An 18,210-nucleotide genomic window follows, 5' to 3' on the forward strand; every position below is an offset into this window, starting at 1 on the left:
ATTCTTCATACCCTAAATACCCCCAGGAGTATGCTCCAAATTCGTCCTGGAGAAAGCCATCTCAACCCTTCCGACCGCCTACAGCTCTAGGGTTTACTCCTAACCGGAGACAATCTTTTCTCTCCAACCTTCCTCCATTGTTCCGTCCTGAGGAGATTAAAGCACGTGGAACCTGTAAAACCTGCGATGCAAGAGGGACAGTGTGTACTGTTTACGGTGTAGGTAAGATATCAGCATGATTTTAACAATATTTCATTTACATACAGTGATACCCATAAACTAATAGGAAGAGGACCATTAGAGTTATGATTTTGAATGGTCCAATGACCATGAACCACACACAGACCCATTTCACGTAATAAGCTGATATTCTGTTAAAACTATTTGCTTGATAACACACAAGATTTCTAAGATCTTCATATATCACAGTTTTATGAGTCTCATTTATACATTCTATTACTTTTATTACTTTTATTACTTTTATTACTTTTACCTTAAATATTCCATGGTCGGAATCCAGGAATATCTAAAGTTATGTGATCAAGGAGATCAATTTCACTTAACTGTAGAATTTAAAAGTTTTGATCTCCGTTGAAACTATTTAAAAAAACATAACCTTTTGTTTGTTTGTTTACTCCAGGTACCTGGGCTGGGTGTACAGCTATGCAGTTGGTATCAGGGTTTACAGGACAGGTCGTCTGTAATATCGTGACAGCTCCTGGATCTCTAACCTGTACCTGGAATACATTCAGCTGCTATATGCTAGGCTGTGGATTTATAAATCTACCAAAGCTTCCCTTCAGGCAATAAAACCGGTTTTGGGAAAATCTGCAAAGTTGATTTTTCATGATGGCACTCAATCAGATTTTAAGTTCTTGCAAGATTCGGGTTTGAAAAATCCTTTTGATTTTTTTGCGGATGCCTTTCTTTGAAATATGAAGAACTTGTACAAATATTCATTATAAAATATGAGCTCCATTCTTATATTTCAGTGAACCCTGAAGAAAAAAATACCTGAAACACTTTTATAAAATAATATATAAATTAAACAAAACTTTTTAAAATGAAAAAAACGGAGGTTTTTTAAATAACTAAAAATTTCTATTTTTAAGGACACCTCTGCTTCACTAAATGTATCTCTAATGTTAATAGCTTCATTGAAAACTGTATTCCTGAATACTTTCTATCTAGTTTTATATTTCTTATTTTAAATGTATTTATTAGTTATTATTAATTCCAAACATTTGAATTTGTTTAATTAAAATAAAACCCCTTTTTGTACATTGCAATAAACATGGTAATTAAGTGACTGCTTTCAACAACATAAGCCCGTTGTAATTGACAACTGCTAATCAAAGACGATATTGAAACCCTCTATTATAGAGATAAAGCAAAGGTAAAGCATAAGTAATGAAAAGATAAAGTAAATTATGTTATTTTTATTCATATTAATCTGCCCTTTATTCATCTGATCAAGCTTGTGAAAAAAATAACAATTCGTTATACACACTGCTAAATATCGAAAAGCTGTTCTAACGTTGTTGTATACAATAAAGGAGCCTCAAACTTTGCTATCCCCTCTTCATAACCTAGTGTAAAACTTTTATATGTTAAACTTTTACTATTTGATCTAACAGAAAGTATAGTTTAAAATATTAAAGGTTTCTAACATCAGGTTGCAAATATATGGGGATAAGATATTAGAGTTTGAGGAGAGTAATCAGTTCTTTTAAAGGACAACACAACGTATTCGCTACATCATGCATATTTGATCAGTTTAATGGATATCCAACAGTGACTGTGCCATTCATGAAATATGTAAATATTATATTGCAAAAACAAAACAAATAATGAAGCATAGAAAAAGAAATTGTTGAAATCTTCGTTTTAATAATTTAATAATTTTGTTGAAAAATGTTAACTAAACAGATTTTTTTTTAAACCCCTTTTTTAAGTAGATATCTTATTTGTGTCAAATATTAAGAAAGGAATTGAGCCTTTGCCACAAACTTAAATTTTCTAATTTTGATCTGACAGAATTCACAATTTGAAATATTTTTGGGTTGGCAAAGATATAAGGATCAGAAAATCTGAGTTTGTGGCAAAGACTTAATACCTTTGAAACCTTGATTTTTATATTATGAAATATTTAAACCGAATATTTTACTATTTGAAATGTATCTTTCTAAAAAAAATATTTTGGCATGATAAATACATGTTATGTATAGAAAAAGTATGAATGATATGAATTATGTTTTTTTGTATTATGTCTGTAAAATCCTTCAAATAATTCTTATGTTATAATAAATGTACAGAAAACACATGTTTTAAGAGTTAAAAACAACATTCGCCCATCAAGGATAAAATCTCAAGGTTTGGTCTTGCAGAAATATTTTAAATAAATAAATAAAAATTCGTTAAAGTCATGTTTATTTTTACACAGAGTATCCCTCATCATATTGCATTGTGACATAACTAAAAAATTTTAAAATTTAGAATATATTTTAAAAAATTCCATGAAGCTAACATAGAAATCTGAATACAAAAATTACAGGTTTTTTTTAAGAATTCCCTACTGAATTTGTCGTTAAAGCCTGGAAATAATTAAATGTGGGCTGACAATTTGTTCACCCTTAAAATGACCCTCCGTGCAAACAACGGTACCATTGAAACCTTCATCTTGAAATGATGCTTACAGTTTTAAAAGAATTGTGAGATTTAACCTCCCCCCCCCCTTATNCCTAAAAGTTAACTAATCCCGAAAAAGAAAGGGGGTAAGGCATTTGTGTAGATATCGAAATTTTCGTATGCAAATATTTTACTGACTTTTGATCAACATTACCGGCCCATAATTCCCTTTACTTCCCTGTAAAGTAGTTGTAAATATTTAATTACATACATGCATGCTACAGTTTACCCCAGAACTTCGGAGACATCGAAAGAATTTATTAAATGTCGTTTTCTAAACCTAATACTGCCAATGCTGCAAATATTTAGTTTTTTAATTGAATGATTATATGGATCTCATAAAAACTGCTTCATGGCTTTTCATTCATTTTTACAATTACTGAGATTTAGGCAAAATAGTATAAAACCCATTGAAAAATTGTCAAGACGACATTTTATAACTTTTTTCGATTTCTCCGAAGTTCCGGGTCTAACTGTACTCTAAATACGATTTTTATATCCTATATGCTAGATTAAAAAAAGATCCCAAAAAGAAAATTCTGGGGTTTCGTTTAACGATACTTTTTTAAATGATCTGATTACTCTTATTAAACTCTAATTTTCTAATCCCTATATCTTTGCAACATTTTGTCGTAGACATTTGAGACTTCAAACTAGGTTGGCAAAATTTAAGGAATTAGAAAGTTTGAGTTCGGGGCTAGTAATCAGCGTGTGTAGCACTAAATACTGCAGTAAAAGTTCTAGTTTGTATTTAAAATACATAAACTTTCATCATAGCTGTAAAGGTAAACGCAAGAATGAACATCGCATTTTTTGGAACACACTGTACCCATTCCATGTATTTTTAGCTCATGTTTAAATTCCAAACTAATTAATGAATTAATGAATGAGGAGTGTTGACAAAAACAAACAAATAAATATGTGCGGCCTAGATCCATAGCTTCACTCAAACATATGTGCAAACATAAACATATGGGAAATATAAATTTAATAATATACAAGCAAGAAAACTTTTAGAATTTTAAACTATAAATAAAGATTTTATGAAACTTGAAATTAAAGAGTTATTTTCAGTTCTCTCTCCAAATGTCGGCTTCGTTTTAAACTTAAAATATATGCAACTGTAAAAAGTTTATGAATGCAAGGTAATTATCAAAATGTTGTCCACTTATAAAGTTGATTTTACACCCGCAAATTATAAAAATGGAAATTGTAAAAAATAATGTTAAAAATCATGTCAGTGTTTAATTTTAAATCATAAATTATTTTGGGCTAATGTTTCATCTTCAGGATTGTACCCTCAGTGCATTTGCCAGAACTAGAACTAGAACTAGAATTAGAACTAGAATTATAATGTATGTGGTATTTTCACCTAATTAATAATTCCACAGACAGAGATCATCAATTCTACAGGCGGAGATTATCAATTTCACAGGCAGAGGTAATCAAATCTTCAGACGGAAAACATTAATTCCACAGGCGGAGATTATTAATTCAACAGTGGGAGATTATTTATTCCACAGGCGCAGATAATCAATTCCACAGGCGGAGACAATCAATTCCACATGCGAAGATTATCAATTCCACAAGCGGAGATAATTAATTTTACAGGCGGAGATTATCAATTCGACAGGCGGAGACAATCAATTCCACAGGCGGAGACAATCAATTCCACATGCGAAGATTATCAATTCCACAAGCGGAGATAATTAATTTTACAGGCGGAGATTATCAATTCGACAGGCGGAGACAATCAATTCCACAGGCGGAGACAATCAATTCCACATGCGAAGATTATCAATTCCACAAGCGGAGATAATTAATTTTACAGGCGGAGATTATCAATTCGACAGGCGGAGACAATCAATTCCACAGGCGGAGACAATCAATTCCACATGCGAAGATTATCAATTCCACAAGCGGAGATAATTAATTTTACANATACTCCCTGGAGCAGGGTATACTTCTCTTTAGTTATTATACCCCCTGGAGCAGGGTAGCGCCCCCTGTTTAACATGTGGTAAGCCTAGTGTGTATTTGTGTGACCTATTTTAATCCCTCAACTTCGTGATTTCTTCCCCCTAGATTTAACTCCGGTTGTTCAGTGGAGCGCAGACCTCGGAGTGAGGAAGAAGGCTCGGAGTTGGCCGTAGTCCGGCCTTCTCACGGAGATCCGGATACGTGCCGACATACACCCCGGCAGCCGGAGTCATGCTGGACACTGGGCAGCAGGTCAATCTATACACACAGCAGACTCTTCCTGTACTTAGTCATCGTCGTGTTGGAGACAATACATTGAGAATATCATTAAACATGATTTATATTTTACCAATAATATTTATCATTCTTTCAAATTCTTAAACTTGACCAACAATTTTTGATTTATATTAATGACCAACATTTTTAATATGACTTACAAGCACTGTATCTTTTAAGAGAAAAATGAGTTTAAAGTGGTGAATGAAGAAATGAAAATTTTGAAGTTTATGAGAAAGACCACAACCCGGCCGGAAAATCTATTTTATCCTACGGGGGGAGAAAACTACTTTTCTCATATGTAAGTTTTTCTTGCTTGGGGACAAATTATCCGCCGTTTGGGCCATTTGTGGTCTTTCTCATAGGAGTATTTATATATGTAAACTAACGGGCCAAACAAATGGTCCAAATGGTTAAAGCTTTTGTTTGGATGTCAAAAATTGGATTGTATAGCATTTAATGAAAATCTAAAAAACTTAATTTTGCAAACATCTCCAATTTTATGACAGAAAAACGAAAACTTTTATATACTATTTTTATACTCTTAAGATTATACGAGAAGAGAGCATTTAGATTTGCCAAAAATTTCTTAGAGGTTCTTGAATTTAAAAACTTAACAAATTTTTTTTGTGTCGAACCTAGGATCCAGTCGACTAATTGCGTTCTCAGTTTGGTCCGAACTGTTTTATAATTCATCCCTGATATCCATACAAAGTTGGGACGACGGAGAGATTTTTGTAACAGCCAAAATATCACATCTGTAAACTCAAACTTGTTCCATCTAAGCGTGTTCTAGATTGATAAAGTCAAAAAGTTAATGAATGCCAAGTCTCTATTGTAGGCAGGGGTTTTATGGGTTTAATACAAGAATGTTTTAGCAAAAATAAGCAGTAACTTTCCACCAATATTTTTATCATGAGCTTTGGAACATAATTTATACAGAGCTTTGTGGGCAGATGTTAAACACATTGACAAATATAAGCTTGCGATTTTGAATAAAAAATTTCAATTTTATTGAATTTCTTCGGAGTTTTCATTTTTTTCTTCTTCTTCATTTTCTAGTCCTGCCAACATAATAAATAACGGGGTTTTTATACAGTGAAACCCTTAATAACGAATACATCGAAAGAATTTATCAAATGTCGTATTCTTCACTTTCTGATAATGGAATGTTGTAGATATTTAGTTTTTAATTAAATGATTATATGGAGTTCTTTAAAACTTTTCCTGCATATTCATGACTATTTATTTATTTTCGCAAATACTGAAATTTACGTAATATAGTATAAAACTCATTGAAAAATTGCCAAGACGACATTTGATAAATTTTTCCGATGTATTCGTTATTAAGGGTTTCACTGTACTTAAACCAATAATAAAATTTTAGACCGTCGACTGATCCTTGAATGTATGCTCATGGTTATGTTAGAGGTGTCTGCTTGGCTCTTGGGCAAATTAAGGCCCAACTTTATTGCGTAACGAGTGCCCTCTTTTCCTTGTCCATATTTAAAATAATCCTGCATGCTGTGACAACAAAAATGAACTAAAAACAATCTCCTGCAAAGGCTGATCACAGCAATTCAAATATCTGAAGAAGACGACCGGAATCTGCTCTCACCGGGAGGGCCAGCATGCTTCAGATAAAGCATACAGACTCAAAGAAAAGGCTGTTCTATCCGTTCCAACAGCAACAGCCTTTCCAGGTACAGACACAAACTAATTGGACTTATGTGGCATTCACAATTCAAATCAGTACTCTTAAATGCTTTGTATGTTCAAAAATGGATAATGTATTTATGTTTTTAACTTTAAAAATGATTAATTTTAATTGTAGGTTTTGCAAGCATTTGTTACTATAACAATGTAGGATATTTTCTGAACTAAATACTTTTCAAGCCATAAAACTGACATTTTTGATTAGCTAAAGGAATTGAAAAGGTACCGTTGTGAATCATGCCTGCTCCTATTTTTAAATAGAAGATCACTGGAAATTACAACAAAACTTCTGTATAGAAAAAAGAAAAGGAATTAATTGATTTTGTTTAGACGGATTTCCGTATGATTTCTCCATCCTTGCTGCTTTCCGAGTTTCCGGGAGATCCCGCGGCGAGCTGTTCACGATCTACAGCGCTGATGGATCTCTCTCTCTCTCCGTGAAGGTGGCTAAGAGGTTCATCCTCATCTACAAGGACGATGGAGGGGATAAGAAGTCCAGAATCAGATTCCAGTTCAAACTAAAGGAAAACACGTAAGTCTAAACAAAGAACATATTTTTAAAATGTCGTCTTCATGAAATTTTTCATGTTTTCAAATTTGTTAAAAATTAAATTTATTCAGCATAGAAAATTATTATTTTGTATTTACATTTGTCAATTTCATATTTAATTAGTTAACAAAATCCAAAAAAAAGTGGGTCGAACCTTATCACATGCATATCATGGATTAGAAACCACCATTACAGCAAACTTATGATTATTCCTTATGAATCCTTATGAATCCTTACTAAAGCAAATAATTTTATCAGTACCTTGAAAATGAAAAAAAAAATCATGAATTATCCTAACAGTCGTATTCCTTCTATATACAGTTGTATACGTCCCACTGTAGATATTTCATAACAAAACTAAATTATCTCCAATAATTTAAAAACTTTCTCGCATTCTTTGTAAGCTCTTTATCTTAAAATTTCTTCTTTGTCTATGGATATGTTTATGAAATGTCTGATTTGTTTATCTATATACTCTTTAATTCTGTAATGTCCCGACCCCATTTTAAACCATCTTTGAAACAAGCTCTGATTTTCTAATCACATTATCTTTGCAACCGAATGTTGTAGACCTTAGATATTTCAAAATATAAATTCTGTTGGATCAAATAATCTATACTTTTGAATCATCAAAGCTTTTCACTACACCGTCAAGATTTAAAGTTAGAGATTAGAAAATTTGAGTTTTCAATTCCTTCAGTAACAAATTCAATCTGAATCCTAGATGGCAGAGGTTAGGAATCAGTGTGAAAGGAAACTCTGTGACTGCTATACTGGACTGTAAAGAACAAGACACAGCAACCATAGACAGGGGGAACATGGAATTAAAAACTGATGGAATAATTCTCTACGGACAGGAGATAGATGATAAATCATTCTTTGATGTAAGTAAATTATTATCTCAAATCAATTCAAAATGTTAAATATAAAATACTACCCGGCGTTGCCCATGTTTTAAAAACACAATGAATTATTTTAGTTTAGCCCGGGGTATACATATGGGTTCCCTTAAAAATGTTTAACTAATTGTGTCCAGCCGTAGACCCGGTATAAAGAACATATATACAATGAGACCCAGAAAACTATAGATTAGAAAGACGACTTTTAGACTCATGTTAAAATTTGAAACAGTCTAATTAACATTAGATACTGAGATTTTGCATTGAACACAGGCCTATTAACCTAATTTGTAAGCTACTGTAAAACCTGTTTGCTTTGTAACAACATCTATTACACTAAAAGATTGCTTTAATGTCGTCTTATTACTCCACAGTTTTCTGTTCTTATTGTATATGAAGAGCTTTATTATCCTAGATAAATTATAAATTTATCTAGGTTTATTATATAGATTTGATGAAATATTGTTTAGGGAGATATTCAGCTTCTGAAGATCGTTGGAAGCCCTGAGGCAGCTTATAATCTATGTAGGGATTATTTACCTGGATGTGACCAGCCTCAATCTGAAGATGAAAACCACCAAGGAGATGATGGGAACGCGGGATACAGAGGGATGGATGAAGGGGATATCCTGGATAGAGAGGGATTATCTCCGCAACAGTACTTAGAGTTTACTGAGAGGATGGTAGAACCGGAGAAAATTGAAGAACCTTTTACCCTGGTCGAACCAACCTTTGTATCTGTACCTGGAGAACCCGGAGAACGTGGACCACCTGGATTGCCAGGTCCTGCAGGACCACCTGGAATGAAAGGAGAGTCTGGTCGGGATGGGTTGGAAGGGATGGACGGTATTCAGGGACCACCTGGAAATGTACTGATCATCCCAACCAACCTGGAGTCTTCTAAAGGTCCAGACAACACCCTTCAAAATATGATTTCCCAAGCCATGCAGAACCTGATGGGACCACCAGGTCCTATGGGACTAACTGGAGTTGCAGGACCTCCTGGTATGCCTGGAGAACCTGGAATAAAGGGAGAGGAAGGGGAGATGGGAGAAAGAGGAGTAAGAGGTATGAGAGGGCCAATGGGAGCAACAGGAATAGAAGGTAAAACTGGAATGCCCGGACGGGACGGAGAGAGAGGGTTATCTGGACCTACAGGATCTAAAGGAGAACCAGGGATTACAGGACTTCCAGGACTTCCTGGACAGAAGGGAGACAGGGGTTACAAGGGTGACTCAGGACCGAAAGGAGCTGAAGGAACTAGAGGTCTGCCAGGTGAAGACGGGCCCCCTGGACTAGCTGGAGTACCTGGAGAACTTGGACCCAGAGGATTTCCTGGACCTAGAGGATTCAACGGACTTCCTGGACCAGCTGGAATACCAGGAACGGAAGGAGGACCAGGTCCCAAGGGAAATGAGGGACCTACAGGTCCTCCTGGACCTCCTGGAGTTACAGGAAACAAGGGCCCTGTCGGACCACCTGGACCTGTTGGACCTTTAGGACCTCCCGGACAAGCTGGACCCCGTGGAAAGCCAGGTCTCCCGGGTCTTCCCGGTGCAGATGGATTACCAGGAAACAACGGACACCCTGGAAAACCTGGTCCCAAGGGGAACAAGGGCCCGGAAGGCCATAATGTAAGAGTTTTAAAATAGTCATTTTTCTATTCTGCTATTTATTATTTTCTATTAAGGGACCTGTTGGGTTTCCCGGATCACGAGGTGTGAAGGGAGATCAAGGAGAGCGCGGACTTCAAGGTGATAAAGGAGATAAGGGAGAACTGGGACTGGAAGGACAAAAAGGAGATATGGGACCCAAAGGAGACAGAGGTCCAAATGGACCTGACGGAATCAATGGTGCTGAGGGTCCTCAAGGACCTAAAGGATCAGAAGGACCACCTGGAGAAGCCGGTGCACTCGGACCAAATGGAGAGAAGGGAAAGATTGGAGAACCTGGGTTTGCAGGATATCCTGGAGGCCCCGGAGAAAAAGGAGATAAGGGTACTCAAGGCAGGGATGGAGCTGTAGGAGACAAAGGGGAAAGAGGAAAGGATGGATTAAACGGAGAAAGAGGGTTGACCGGGCCTAGAGGTTTCCGAGGAAAGGTTGGAAGTAGAGGAAGCATTGGAAGATCAGGTCCAAAAGGAGATACAGGACAACCAGGATCACCAGGTCCTATGGGAGAAGGAGGAGTTCCAGGCCCTGAAGGACCCCGTGGAACATCTGGGGAATCTGGTTTACCAGGAATACCTGGAAAAGACGGAATACCAGGTCCTGCTGGAGAACGTGGGCCCCCCGGCGAACCTGGACCACAAGGATTATCAGGAGCTCCGGGAGTAGCTGGACCACCTGGACCAACTGGAGAATCTGGACCTGTTGGAGAACCTGGAGTCCCAGGAACTCCTGGGGTTCCAGGGGATTCTGGAAGACCTGGAGAGATGGGTAAGGAGGGTGCTCCTGGTCCCTCAGGACCTCAAGGTAGACCTGGTATGCCTGGACCATCAGGCCTTCCTGGCTTCCCCGGAGAAAGAGGACTACCTGGACTTCCTGTAAGTAAAAAAAAACCAGTAAACGAAACAAATATTCTAAAAGTTTTATTTTTACTTCGACTACTATAGGGTATGCCTGGACTGAAAGGTGAAATGGGACCACCAGGTCCTTATGGAGCCCAAGGTGACAAAGGAGCTAATGGAATCCCAGGATCTGAAGGCCCGCCTGGTATTGAAGGAAGACTTGGTCCTCCTGGTGCCAGTGGAAAACCTGGAGATAAGGGGGAAATTGTAAGTTTTTAATAATCTGGATAATTTTCAAATCTTTATATATAATTTACATACAATGAATCATCTAAATTTAACTGTATTGATAACTTAACTCAGGGAGTTCCTGGATTTCCTGGACCAACGGGAAGAGATGGATTACCCGGAATTCGTGGACTTCCTGGACCTCCCGGACCACAGGGAGACCCAGGAGAGGACGGTATCAAGGGAGAAATTGGACCTCCAGGATCTAAAGGATACAAGGGTTCAAAGGGAGATATGGGAGATGTAGGTAGTGCCGGACCACGAGGACAGAGAGGAGAAATAGGTCCCATTGGACCACCAGGAGAGAAGGGACCACCTGGACTATTGGGTAGAAGAGGACAAAAAGGAGAAGACGGAACACCTGGTGTCAACGGAGCTCCTGGAGCTGCAGGTGCTCAGGGTCCTCCTGGTATCCCTGGTCTGAAAGGAGAGGTTGGAGATCATGGTAAGGTTGGAGCACCAGGGCCTTCTGGTCTACCTGGAGAACCTGGTCTGACTGGTACTAAAGGTGGAGATGGTAGACCCGGAGCTCCCGGCCCTGAAGGTCAACAAGGAGATAAGGGAGATCAAGGAAATGCTGGTCTACCCGGTCCTCCTGGTGCTGATGGTAAGCACGGAGAACGTGGACCTGTAGGCCCCAAAGGAGAGGAAGGAAAAATTGGAAACCAAGGAGATTCCGGACCAAGAGGTCCTCCTGGAGTTGAGGGACCTAAGGGTAATCCTGGAGCTCCAGGATTTCCCGGTGCACCTGGAGAACAGGGACCTGGTGGTATAAAAGGAGAGCCAGGATCCCCAGGAGATCATGGAAAGGAAGGAGACCGAGGTGTTCAAGGAAACCCTGGACCTCCTGGACAGAATGGACTTCAAGGATCTCCAGGTAAAGTGGGAAGCGCTGGACCCCCTGGTAAACAAGGAAACACTGGACCACCTGGGGAAAAAGGAGACTTTGGACCTATGGGCCCCCTTGGACTGCAGGGATCCCCTGGAGATCAAGGACCCCCTGGTCCAGAAGGACCCACCGGACTTCGGGGAAATCCTGGTCCTGCTGGGGAAGTTGGTGTTCCCGGACCTCCTGGAAATCCTGGTTCTCCTGGTAAATCTGGTGATATCGGTCCTGAAGGACTGAAAGGAACCAGAGGCCGGAGAGGACAGAAAGGACATAGGGGAGAAATGGGAATCCCAGGTGTGAAAGGAGAACTAGGAGAGAAAGGAGAAGGAGGTATGAAAGGACCACCAGGATTGCAAGGAATGAAGGGAGAACCCGGACCTATTGGACCTATTGGAATGAAGGGAGCTGAAGGTCCCGCTGGACTACCTGGCCTCGAGGGACCACCTGGTCCCAAAGGGACGGCCGGTGTAACTGGGCCTAAGGGAGAGCGAGGTTTGATGGGATCTCCTGGACCTTCAGGACCACCTGGAGAACTTCCTCTTCTTCCTCCAGATATTCTCTTCCAGAGAGATTCTCCTGCAGCCTACAGACCCAAGAGAGAGATTAGAGGAGACAGTTTCGAAGGACAATCCAGACCTCAGAAGGACGAGGACGTTGATCTGATAACAGTTTACACAGACATCTATAACATCAAGATAGAGTTGGAGAAGATCAAGAAACCTCTTGGTACGAGGAATAGTCCTGCTAGAACGTGTCAGGATTTACACTACGGACACCCTCAGATGTTGGACGGTAATAACATTTTTAAATTACACTTTATTTTAACCTTTGTTAAACAAATATTTTTTTTAAGGATTCTACTGGATTGACCCTAACCTGGGAGTTACAGATGATGCTGTCAAGGTTTACTGTAACATGACAGCTGGAGGAGAAACCTGTGTATTCCCTGATGTCCATGCCAGTAGGATGCCGAACATACCCTGGAGAAAGAGCCATGAAGGATGGTACTCCTCTCTCCGAGGAGGTTTTAAGATTAGCTACGACTCTCTGGGTCCTGTTCAACTCACCTTCCTCCGCCTGATGAGCCAAGAGGCGTATCAGAACTTTACCTACACCTGCCTCAACTCCGCCGCTTGGTATGATACAAGAACATCTAGCTACGTCAACGCTATCAAGCTGCAGGGAGAGAATGAAGACGAGTTCTCCGCAGAGTTTAACAAACCCAATATTCTACTCGATGGTTGCAAGGTAACCTCACTTTTCATCTTTAAAGGGACTGTAAGTGTAATTCTAAAACAATTAGTATAGAACTTTTATTTAATACAAAATTAAGTCAAGAAAGTAATGCATCTAAAAAGTTGATTGACTTTTTTTTCAGACCAAAGAGCCGAATCAAGAATCGAAAACCATCTTTGAGGTTCGAACCAAGAAACTTGGTCAGCTTCCTCTTGTCGATTTCTTCCCAAGTGATTACGGACAACCACGACAAGCATTTGGATTCGAAGTGGGACCTGTCTGCTTCAAATAAACAATTCATATTTTTTTTTATATGCACTGCCATGAGACGTGATTTTAGCTTTAAGTGATTTAGTTTTTAAGGTTTAGATTTAAGGACAGCCATGTTACATAATTAAGTACATTTAATTTTACTGTTTTTCTTAAACAATCAAAGTATTAATACTAGTCAATTATATTATCAACTATTTGAATGAATAAATTATTATTTTGTTAAAACTGTTTGAAATGATTATTAATGAAGAGAAAACTTTTGTAGCTTTTTTGAAATAAAGCTTATTCAGAGTAACAGATTTTTAAATATAAATTTTCTTGGTTTCTTTTCGTGTTATTCTTGAATTCTTTCATTCTAATCACACAGAATCAAAATATGCAGGATTTCATGCAAAAATCTATCAAAATTTAAATTTTGAAATTTACTCCTTTATAACTTAAGCTAAAAACCAAGCACGTTACATTTTAAAATGTACATGTCCAGGGCTACAAAAAAGGATGAGTTGATCAGTGTGGTAAAACGAAAGGCCAAAAGACACTACGACACTTAAAATTCGACCCGGTCTTTAAATTGATGGATATTTTTCTAAATATGCAGTTAAACCCTAAATATTAAATACATCGAAAGAATTTATGAAATATCGTCTTTAAAATTTTTCAATGGGTTTTGTACAGTTTTACATAAATCTCAATATTTGTGAAAAAAAATAAAAAGCCATGAATATGCGGGAACAGTTTTAAAGAGCTCCAAATAATAATTAAATTAAAAAAACTAAATATCTGCAACATTCCATTATCAGAAAGTAAAGAATACGACATTTGATAAATTTCTTTCGTGTATTTAATATTTAGAGTTAAACTGTACATAAATTTATGATTTCTTTAATCTCTTCTCTCTTATTTTCATTTAACTTTGTATTAATATAGATTGGTATTTATATTAAATAGCATTAAACAATCCGATACCTGTATATCACTCTATCTAGTATGCCGAGTCCATTAGCGCCTGATCCAATCAGGGTTCAGCCATGTGTTTGATGTCTATTCTGAACCAATAGAAATTGCATGGCGGTAATGTCTATCTTTCTATCTAGCTCATTATCCAATTAGAGATAAATCCTTATATCGGCGCTATACAGTAAATTGAAATATTTACTTCTACTGAAACTATGGTGATATATGTATTTTGTAATTCTAGATTCTATAAAGGAATTCTTTGCCCCCCACCCTCGTACGCCCCTGAAAGTGATTCTTTGACACATGTGTAGCATTGTCTGTGGTATTCAGAGTTTACTGTTGTTTGTATCATTGCAGCCTTTGTCCAAGTATCATTAAACGGATCAAGTATCATTTTGCCATGTTGTTACTATTCTTGATAGTATCCTGATATCCGCAAACTCTGTATCCTTGTATTATGAAATTTGTATCCTTTTTATCATTGCACACATTCTGGTTGTATCTTTGTATCCTTGTATCAAATAGCCTTGTGTTCTGCCATCTGTATCCTTTTTATCATTGTCAATGTACATATTCTGATGGTATCCATGTTTTCTTGTATTCCGTATCCATGTATCCGTAAGCCTTCTGTTTCCTTAAGTTATTGAATGCTGTATCTTTTGTATACTTGTCCATATTATAATTGTATCTTTGTATCCTTATATCCTGATTATTTTTCTGTATCCTTGTATACTTTTGTGTTCCTGTATCTTTGTATCCTTATATCCAGATGTTTTCTGTATCCTTGTATACTTTTCTGTGTTTACGTTGCATAGTATCCTTTTATCCTTGTTTCTTATCGAAGACGGTTTGTATTTGGCTACACCTGTAAACTAGTATACAGGAGAACAGGTAGGTGTGTTCATAGTGAGTAACCAGTCTAGTCCTGGCTCTACTCTCATATACTCCACACATAATACTCCATATCCGTCCTAACATATATCTCAGCTATACGGATTAAATACAAAGCGTTTATATTCTGTATCATCCCGTGGTCTGGTATTATTCCTCTTTGGATACAGGGTAGACAAGACAGGATACATTCATGATATCATACCTGACCTTGAAGTCTGGAGTAAAGTGCAATAGTGTGAACACTGAACATATTACAAATATCTATAATTTAATCCTTAAACATTAATTCTTAGGATCAACCTACGCAGTTTCCATGAATCATTCAGATAGGTCAAGACACGCATTGTCATAATTTTCAAACTATTTAAAGGAAATAATATTCATCATTAAAGAAAATCTGAATCATATAAAATACTTGCTTCTAATGTTTACTTTATCCGTTCAGGTTGGATTATGCAGTGCATGCATAGTGTTTATAGCTACGGTTCTAGTGTAGCACATCCAACAGTTTAAACAGTTTTCTCTGAGTTTTAGATGTATTTTAGATTTTAGTTAACTCAAGTTAAGCCATCCAAGTGTAACTCATCATAAGATTTCATTTAATTAGAAACTTGTAAACATACAGTATTCTCAGGTTCCAGGAAAAACCATAAATTTATAAACATGAATGATAAACTATATATTCTCCAGCTTTTTATTACTAGTGTGGTATCATAATGGAAATTAACTTAATCTTCTGGTTCATGATGGAAGATTAACTTAATCTTCTGGTTTCATGATGGAAGATTAACTTAATCTTCTGGTTTCATGATGGATGATTAACTTAATCTTCTGGTTTCATGATGAAAGATTAACTCAATCTTCTGGTTTCATGATTGAAGATCAACTAAATCCTTTGGTTTTTGATAGAAGATTAACTTAATCTTCTGGCTTTATGATAAAAGATTAACTTAATCTTCTGGTTTCTTGATGGAGCATTTGACTTATTCTTCTGGTTTCATGATGAAAGAGTTTCTTAATCTTTTGGTTTCTTTATTGAACGTTTAACTTAATCTTCCAGTTTCATGATTGAACGTTTAACTTAATCTTCTGGTTTCATTATTGAACGTTTAACTTAATCTTCTGGTTTCATGATTGAACGCTTAACTTAATCTTCTGGTTTCATGATTGAACGCTTAACTTAATCTTCTGGTTTCATGATTGAACTTAATCTTTTGGTTTCTTAACGGAAGATTACTTTGATCGGTTTCATGGTAAATATTAAAGAGTAAGGTTTGGAATTTTTTGTCCATATTTATTTTTTAACATGTAAATATTTATAATTCATTTATTATCCTCTTTCAGATACAAAAAATGAAACCTTTAAATACTTCTTAGATTTAAAATAAAGAAAACTTGAAATCATTTGAAAAATAAAAATATAAGAAGAAAGTTGACCTTCCTGATTTTGTTTTGATCTTATTATGAGTTAGGATTATAAAATGAGTGGTTCAGACCCACTTTGGAGACAGTGTGCCGTTTGGTTGGATAAACTCAGATTAATCCCTGCTCGACATCCATCTCTTAAACCTAACTCTAGACCTCAGGATCTACTCAACCTTCTCAGGTATAGACTTAAAACTGACTCCAGACCTAAGGATCAGCTTAAAAAACTATTTATAACTGGTCTTCGGCAATGAAAAAATATAAATTTATTAAAAAACCAAAATAGGAATAAATTTTCGTGCTGTTCCTGTTTCTGAGACGCCATTTTGAAAACGATCTAGAATTTTAATTGTCCTAACTTTTTTATTAAAACAATTTAAGTATTAATCTGATATTTATCCTAGAAATGGAGTTATTCTCTGCCAAGCTGCACATTCTCTAGATCCAAATAGTATAGATCTAACCAAGGTAGATGATTTTGAAAACAACTCTTATGAAAATAGTTTTACTAAGAAACTACTTCGAATAAATTTTCTCCGTTTTACTTTCAGGACCTTCAACTCTTTAAATATAACAGCTTAACGGATAAATTTTTTTTGCCTTCTTGATAAAAGACATTTTGATGTGCAAGTTACAGGTGCAGGGAATCAAAAGATAATATTCTCCACGAATGGTCAATCTAAACAACAATATGACGGATTGAAATTTTACGATCGTACCAGATTTGCAGTATGATAACCTTTAAACGTTAAACCTTCACCTTTAAACGTTAAGCCTTTACTTAATAATCCTTAAGAATGGCCATTAGTTGGCCTTATACGAGAACTCGGATGCGGTCTAAAGTAATTGAAGATATATTTAGTATAAAGGTTTTTATGTACTTATAGGCTTTACAGCTAATATAATTATTACACACAGTCCTATAGCTGTATAATCTTTGAGTTATACAAACACAATCTTAATCAAGGTATCAATGCAAGGAAAGTGAATTGCGTTCGCGTATACTCAGCGTACATATTGAAACCAGTTCTCTCTGGGCGGAATTTGTAAACAAGAATAGATGCATCAGTGTTCGTCTAGTATCCGAGGCAGCTAAAAGCATTTAATTTTAATAATTTTGATAATTTACATTATATAGTTTCCTATGGCCAGAATATTTCATAGATTGTTTTTGTGAAAATGGATTCCATGTCAGACTGTGACATCCGTCTTGTGTTTACTTTTCCGACAGTACACTGCAGTAAAACAAATGTGTACGCCTCTGAAATAACTTTCCTTGCATTATAACCTTGATCTTAATCATCTTTGTTCTAGGTTGTATATTCTCCACCAGAAGATGATTCTGTCGAGGATTTTGTTTGTAGGAATAATATCTTCCTGTTCCTGAGATCAGTGGTTACTCATTTCGACCTGGAGGAATCATTCTTCTTCGACCCAACCTGTCTCTACCAGTACCAGGATGTTGGCAAGGTTATACATAAATAATTTCGCAGATTTTTCTGTTTTAACTGGTGCATTTTTAATAATTATCATTTATCATTTATCATTTATCATTTATAATTATCGATATTATTATCATAATTATCATCATAATCATAATCATAATCATTATTGAATCAATACTACAAAA

The 18,210-nt window shown here is 36.5% G+C and overlaps 3 protein-coding genes across 3 annotated transcripts; all 3 read left to right on the forward strand.

Annotated features, from left to right (window-relative positions):
• Positions 1-1,068, forward strand: LOC111709795 (uncharacterized; the record flags this gene model as incomplete). Its single annotated transcript, XM_023483702.1, is given in 2 exon segments — positions 1-222; positions 641-1,068. Coding segments are annotated over 2 exon segments (392 nt in total), but the record flags the coding sequence as incomplete, so codon positions are not given.
• A 5,468-nt stretch (positions 1,069-6,536) lies between these two features.
• Positions 6,537-13,341, forward strand: LOC111709797 (collagen alpha-1(V) chain). Its single transcript, XM_023483703.1, has 9 exons — positions 6,537-6,647; positions 6,991-7,192; positions 7,935-8,094; positions 8,580-9,743; positions 9,800-10,654; positions 10,724-10,885; positions 10,982-12,587; positions 12,649-13,043; positions 13,174-13,341. Exons 3-9 carry the CDS (start codon positions 8,029-8,031, stop codon positions 13,321-13,323), a joined length of 4,398 nt encoding a protein of 1,465 aa, XP_023339471.1. The 5' UTR covers positions 6,537-6,647; positions 6,991-7,192; positions 7,935-8,028; the 3' UTR covers positions 13,324-13,341.
• A 3,162-nt stretch (positions 13,342-16,503) lies between these two features.
• On the forward strand, positions 16,504-18,065 carry LOC111709789 (guanine nucleotide exchange factor VAV2). The gene is made up of 3 exons (XM_023483696.1): positions 16,504-16,761; positions 16,985-17,048; positions 17,895-18,065. Exons 1-3 carry the CDS (start codon positions 16,637-16,639, stop codon positions 18,063-18,065), a joined length of 360 nt encoding a protein of 119 aa, XP_023339464.1. The 5' UTR covers positions 16,504-16,636.
• Positions 18,066-18,210: the final 145 nt, after the last annotated feature.

Source organism: Eurytemora carolleeae, unplaced genomic scaffold, assembly GCF_000591075.1.
Source record: "Eurytemora carolleeae unplaced genomic scaffold, Eaff_2.0 scaffold174, whole genome shotgun sequence".
Classification (NCBI taxonomy): domain Eukaryota; kingdom Metazoa; phylum Arthropoda; class Copepoda; order Calanoida; family Temoridae; genus Eurytemora; species Eurytemora carolleeae.